The 6,903-nt window shown below is 52.6% G+C and overlaps 1 protein-coding gene across 1 annotated transcript; it reads left to right on the top strand.

Moving 5' to 3' along the window:
• Positions 1 to 837: 837 nt before the first annotated feature.
• On the top strand, positions 838 to 6,207 carry TLNRD1 (talin rod domain containing 1). Its single transcript, XM_017886873.1, has one exon. It carries the CDS (start codon positions 2,881 to 2,883, stop codon positions 3,967 to 3,969), a length of 1,089 nt encoding a protein of 362 aa, XP_017742362.1. The 5' UTR covers positions 838 to 2,880; the 3' UTR covers positions 3,970 to 6,207.
• Positions 6,208 to 6,903: the final 696 nt, after the last annotated feature.

Here is a 6,903-nt window from a genome sequence, read left to right as displayed (position 1 = left end):
AGCTAAGAGGGACTAACGTGCAATTCCTGGGTCATCATGGAGAAACCTTGACTTATCCAACTGTTTTCTTTTTTCTCTTGTAGAAGAAGAAAGGAATTAATCCTACAGAATTGCTTCCTAATTCAAGTCAGTTTTATTGACCTCGGTTTGCAAAATAAGTGGGTTCATCTAGATTCTAAAGATATTTAAGGATACTTTACGTTATAAGTAGGATGACCATCCAGGTTTGAACCTGCTGTTCATGGTTAATTTATTAATAGCATGTCTCACAGTTCATTCACAGAAATGACGTCATTCTAGTTAAAAGTAACATTTTTAACTGACTGGAGAAAGGTGACTTGGAGTTCTAGGAAGGGACAGAGAACAAACATTTCCGTTGGCTCAGCACGCCCAGCCTATATTGGGCTGGGCACCTTAGCGTACCTGTTTCAGGACTGCGAGACTGGCGTTTTGCTGGGAGTAGCCCAGGTGTTTTAACCACTTCCTGAAAAACAAGGTCCAGTAAAAAGAGGCTGGGAGTAAGCGTGGGCTCCTGTCCCTGCCATATGCTGTCTTCCTGATCTTGGGAAGTCATTTCAAGCACCTAATCATCAGTTTCCTTATCTGTGAAACTAGAGTAATAATGTTTCCCTCCAAACGCTGTCTTATTTAATTCATTTAACAGCAGCCACTATTATTCCATTATACAGACGAATAAATAGACGTTATGAGGGGGCAAACTGCGCTGATCAAGGCTCATAATTCTAACAGCTACTGTTTAGGAACCAAGTACTCAAGCAGCCTGTGCACAGTCTCTAGTTTCTAGAAGAGAAGGCGGATACTTGGAGAGATAACTTGAACAAGGTCATGGAACTCATAAATGGCTTGAGAAAGGCTGATCCTAGGAAGTCTGGTTCAGAGCCCGCGCTCTCACTGCATAAGGCATATTTCAAGGGAGGAAGGGGCAAGCATCTAGCCCTACTCTTGGGACTCCACATCCAGTGCTCTTTTCCTCTTTTCATTACACTGCACTGCTGGTCAGAAACCCATCGCGGAAGTGGATCAAACACAACAAAGGGCAGGGGGCGTTGGAAAACCGGGCGAAGCCGCGCAGACCAAGATGACCCGCCGGCCCCAACAAATCACCAGGGGCCAGTATCGAGTGTCCTCCTGCCTTCAGCCCGGAGGCCAGGTCACCTTTTAGAGTTCCTCTCTTGGCGGGGAGGAAGCGTGGAGCCCCCTGGTCCGGCTAAGAGCTTACGTAATGCCCGCGGACGGCTGCGCCCCGGTCTCCCATGGGTGTGCGCAGAGCCCCCGGCCCGGGGCAGGCCTTCCCCTGTCCGCTTCCCCAGTCTCTCGGCCAACGACCACGGGGGGATCCGTGACCACCGGCCCCACGCCGGTGGCGTCCGCGTTGGGCGGCGGCGTCCCCGCAGCCACCCAGCTTCCCGGGGGAGGAGCAGCGCATCGCGCAAGCATCCGGGAGCGGCGGAGGGGGCGGGAGGAAGGACGAGAGGAGGAAGCGGGATTTAAACGAAAGGCGGTGACGCCACACAAAAGATTTCTATAGGCTCCAGGGAGGTTACGGCCGAGGCGGCGGCGGCGGCGAGCCCGGGGGCGAGGCGCGGACGGGAAGAGGAAAAGCCTCCGGCAGCCCCTGCGGGCGGCGGCATAGCCACGGCCGCGCTCCGAGGTGAAGCCGCGCGCGGAGAGGAAGCGGGTGTTTTTCCCTCTGCCTTTCGGCCCCCGCCCTTCCTTTCAGTTTCTCCCGGCTCGTTCGGAAGTTGGCGGTTGACAAAAATGGCAGGAGCCGGGGCCCGGGCCGGTTGCCGCAGCGCCGGGGGGACCTTCTGAGTTGGCCCGGTCGCAGAGAGACTCGTGCAGGGGCGTCCGATGCGCGGGGCCCTGGGTCTCGGGAGAGCTCAGCCGCTGTGGGCCCCAGACCAAGAGGCGACAGGGATGGACTCGCGTCGACAGCCAGCGGCGGGCCGCCGGGCGCGCGGTCTGGGAGGGCGTGCCGCCGCGGCGCCGGGCCGCGCGCTGTGAACCGGCGAGGCGTGGAAGGGCCGCCCGCGGCGCTCGGCACCCCGGGCGTGGCGGCGGGCGAGAGCTCGAGCGCGATCCGGGCTGCCGCTGTGCGCAATCAGTGCAGGCTCCCGCTCGGCTCTGACTCGGCACGGCAGCGACAGCGCGGGCCACACCCTCTGCCCTGCTGCTGCCGGCGCCGCTTCCCGAGAGCGGGAGGCAGGCGATGCGCCCGGGGCGGCCGCGCGTCTCGGAGAGCCAGCCCCGGCCGCCGTCGCAGGGAAGTGCCGCCTGGCGGGGTCACGGCGCCTGAAGCCCACGTGCGCCGCCAAGCCCGAGGTGGCCTCGAGCGCGGCGGCTGAGAGCAGAGTCTGCCTGTGCTGCCTCCCGCGCTCCTCCCCGAGGAAAGGATTTTGATTTCAAAGAAAGGAAGGAAGGAAGGACAACTCCCAGCTTCCCCGTCCCGCCCTCACCTCTCCGAGGGCCGGGCCAGGTCATGCCCAGGAAGGCGGCGGCGGCGAACCAGCAGAAGGGACTTTCCTGGCCTCCCGGCGACGAGGAGCGCGGACAGTGAGTTTGCTCTGCCGCGGTTCATGGTTCCTGCAAGCCTTCTAGGAGGCCGAAAGCTGCAACCCCTCCCCTTGCCCCGAAGAGCCTTCCTCGTTCTCTGGCCCTCGGGCCCACCCCGCGCCGCCCGGGCTCCCGCCGCCGCAGCCCAGTGCCCTCTGCCTGCGGCGGTGGATGGCATGATGGTGCGAGGAAGGCACCGCGGCCTTGGCCAGCTGAGTCGCGACGGCCGCCGGGGCGGCGGCATTGGCCGCGGCAGCGGCGGTGGTAGCGGGGTCCCCAGCGGCATGCCAGTGCCCCCCGGGCGCGATGGCTAGCGGCAGCGCCGGGAAGCCCACTGGCGAGGCGGCTTCTCCGGCTCCTGCGAGCGCCATCGGCGGGGCCAGCTCGCAGCCGCGGAAGAGGCTGGTATCCGTCTGCGACCACTGCAAGGGCAAGATGCAGCTGGTAGCCGACCTCCTGCTGCTGTCGAGCGAGGCGCGGCCAGTGCTCTTCGAGGGCCCTGCCTCCTCTGGTGCCGGCGCCGAGTCCTTCGAGCAGTGCCGGGACACCATCATCGCGCGCACCAAGGGGCTCTCCATCCTCACCCACGACGTGCAGAGCCAGCTCAACATGGGCCGCTTCGGGGAGGCGGGGGACAGCCTGGTGGAGCTGGGCGACCTGGTGGTGTCGCTGACCGAGTGCTCGGCCCACGCGGCCTATCTGGCGGCTGTGGCCACGCCGGGCGCCCAGCCGGCGCAGCCGGGCCTGGTGGACCGCTACCGCGTGACGCGCTGCCGCCATGAGGTGGAGCAGGGTTGCGCCATGCTGCGTGCCACGCCACTGGCCGACATGACTCCGCAGCTGCTGCTGGAGGTGTCGCAGGGCCTGTCTCGCAACCTCAAATTCCTGACGGACGCGTGCGCCCTGGCCAGTGACAAGTCACGGGACCGCTTTTCCCGCGAGCAGTTCAAGCTGGGCGTCAAGTGCATGAGCACCAGCGCGTCGGCGCTCCTGGCTTGCGTGCGCGAGGTGAAGGTGGCGCCCAGTGAGCTGGCGCGCAGCCGCTGCGCGCTCTTCAGCGGGCCCCTGGTACAGGCAGTCAGCGCCCTAGTAGGCTTCGCCACCGAGCCGCAGTTCCTGGGTCGCGCGGCAGCTGTGAGCGCCGAGGGCAAGGCGGTGCAGACCGCCATTCTGGGCGGCGCCATGAGCGTGGTGTCGGCCTGCGTGCTCCTGACCCAGTGCCTCAGGGATCTGGCACAGCACCCCGACGGGGGCGCCAAGATGTCGGACCACAGGGAGAGGCTGAGGAACTCGGCCTGCGCCGTGTCTGAAGGCTGCACCCTGCTATCTCAGGCTTTAAGGGAGAGGTCTTCGCCCAGGACTTTACCGCCAGTGAATTCCAATTCTGTGAATTAGCACCCCATCCCCATACCCCTTCTTCCACCCCCAGACTAAAGGAAGATACTTACTCTCTGCCCCTCACCATTTATACCAAAGAAATCATAGGTGAAACCCCCTACCCTCCCCAACGGTAAATGCTCGAGAGGAATCTTAAGGCAGGGTCATACACACAACCTGCACACGCACTTGGAGGGCCCACGTGTCTGTCCACCAGGCCACACGCAGTAGGGACTGGAAGATGGAAGATGTGTCATCTGCTGGTTGCGTTATCACTCCCTCCCCCTACCCCAGCCCGTCTTCCGGAATTTCTCAACTAAATTTGATTATTGGGCAGGAAGGAGGTCATGGGTTCATTTCATTTTTTTGTGTTTTTAATTAAAAAAAAGGTTACCTCAGTTTTCACTCCTTAGACATGGATGTAGCTACCTTTTTTGTATGTCTTTTTTTTTTTTTAAGCAATCGTGTTGAAGTAGGAGCATACTTAGTGTGGAAAGGGTATGAATTTGCCATGTGATTTGCAAATGGGGGGAAGCTACTGTGAGTGTGTGTTTTTTTAATTTACACTATAGAGTGATTTTTTCCCCAACGTCAAGTTTTACCTTGCATGTACTGGAGTATTTATTTCATCTATTAAAATGTTATGTTTCTCAGATGGCTTTTTGCAATTATTGTTGATTTTTCAATAATTGTAATTTTGCATGCTGCGTATGATGTATGGGAAGGTTCTGTGGGAAGGCTATTTCAATAGTAGTGAGGCAGGCTCCCAGTTCCCAACCCTTTCTACTTTTTCCTCAAGAAAAAGTACTGCTCAAGAAGTACTCGCTTGAGCAGCCTGGAACTGAAGAGATGACTATGCATAACATTATATTTTCAAAGGCAGGTGACACAAATGGGATTGGGTTATGTAGAGTGCTTGGGACGGTTTTGTCTCATTTTTCCTGGAAAGTGATTTAGCTCCCTTTGTCTCCGCTTACCTTTCCATCATCATGAACAGTGGCTCAGGCTGCTTGAATTCTGATTTGTATTCTGCCTATCATTTTTAGATTAAAGCACTTCCTAATCCTGTGTGGTATGCCAGCCTTCCCAACTCAGTCTCAATGGATGGAACTGTAAAAGTACTGTACATCAAGTGAGAATAGTTAGCATCTTTTATGTACACAGGTCCATTCAGACAAGAACCTTATGGTTTCAGAAAAGATATAGAGAGGGTCCTAGACTGCTTAATAGAGGAAAGAAGTATCATGGAAAGCTTGTTAAGAATGTTCTAGAGCCACAACATAATTGTAGGCCAAGGGCTTATTTTTGTGACCTTGATCTGAGATAATGCCATGGTTGATTGTGTGTTGGAAGAATCTTTCATTGAAATTTGGAGTAATATTAAGGTAGTTTGTTTTTTCTGTAGATATTTTAGGAGTCTTTTATGTGAGTGGTGGTGGAGTGTGAAGTTTTGTTGAACCTAGTTAAATTCTGAGTATCTTCCCACTAAAAGCACAACAAATCTATTTACAGTGTCTGAAGCCTGGGAGGACCACATGAGTAAAAACTCGTTCGTGCTTTAGGTTTGTTCCCTTTACATTTTTCTTGGGATTTGTTGTGCTTAAACCTTTGCAGTTCCCACAGATCTGAAAAGAAAGCATTTTTTACTGTAATACATTAAGAGAGAGAACAAAGTCATATTGACTGTTTTATTTGTTTGAATCGCTGTTTTTATTACAAGGACATGAAATGCAACGTGTAAAAGTCTTCAGCCTGTATTGGGTAAGGCTAGGACTGTTTCACCGCCCTGAATTTGAAATTTGAAAAAGTCTTAAAGTGGTAGGGTACTTACATTTTAAAAAAATGACTATGGGAGCAGTTTTCTCTCTTAAATCCTGGTAAATTTCAGGTTTTTGAAGGCTTTAAAAGATGAAAATGACCTTGAGCATCTTTATTCCTCTCCTCTGTCCTTTAATGTTGGGATGGGGTTCAGGATGAAAGGGAGGTGGGATTCTAATTCATGTGCCAGTGACAATCCTGCATGCATATAGAAATTTTTATTTGTTGAATGTACACAAGTAATGATAGAGTTTGATTATACGGTTGATTTTCATATATCCTGTGCCGATCACAAAGAGTAAACTGAAAGGAACAAACGTTAAGTAAAATAAGGGCCAGGAATCTGTAAATCTGATATTAGATTAAGAAAAAAAGAATTGCCAATTTTTTTCTTGGACTCTTTCCTTGCAGAAGCAATTTTCAGGACAACTCAAGCCAGGAAAAAAAAAAATAACTTCCCCTATCTGTTTGGATGAAGTTAGCTAGTCACTAAATGAATTTTGAAACCTCTTACCTAAATGATAGTTGCTCTTGGTGTTTCTGTATGTTCTACATGTAACATGCATAATCTCTATCCTCTAAAGTTGATAAAAGTTCTAAACTTAAGTGTTTTCACTGTCCCTGCACCCCCCACCTCCCATTTATAAAATAAAGCTCAGGGCTTTTCTTCCAGCAGGTGTCTTGAAATGAATTCTGCTTGTACTTTTTTCCAGCAGATTTCTAGAAGCCAGAGTGAGGAATGCCAGGCAAGGGAATTGGGCACAGGTCTTTGATATTTTAACTTTTCTCTAATGTCCCAGGTTGCTAAACTTGTTTTTAAAATAGCCCCTGATGTTTAAAAAAAAGCAGCGTCTCAGACCTGTTTCATAATAGGGTTTAATAAGGTCAGCAGAGAACTGGTTCCAGGAATAAAATCAGAGTGGCCTGTTTTTTTTTTGTTTGTTTGTTTTTTGTTTTTTGTGGTTTTTTTTTTTGTTTGCTTCTTAATTTTTAAACTACACTAAGGTTAACTTAAGACATTAATCCTTGGGTTCTTCTGACTCCTGAAGGCAAGTTTTCTTACACAGGCTTAACGCACATCATTTTGACCAGGGAATGTTGAGAATCTTCTTCCTTTGAATGGTCATAAAAAAG

This window comes from Rhinopithecus bieti, unplaced genomic scaffold, assembly GCF_001698545.2.
Source record: "Rhinopithecus bieti isolate Rb0 unplaced genomic scaffold, ASM169854v2 scaffold_15087, whole genome shotgun sequence".
NCBI lineage: Eukaryota > Metazoa > Chordata > Mammalia > Primates > Cercopithecidae > Rhinopithecus > Rhinopithecus bieti.
This window is presented reverse-complemented; position numbering and strand designations above follow the sequence as displayed.

Bases quoted from the DNA above. Each gene is read 5' to 3' on its own strand.
- TLNRD1 (XM_017886873.1), top strand. From the start codon at position 2,881: ATGGCTAGCGGCAGCGCCGGGAAGCCCACTGGCGAGGCGGCTTCTCCG.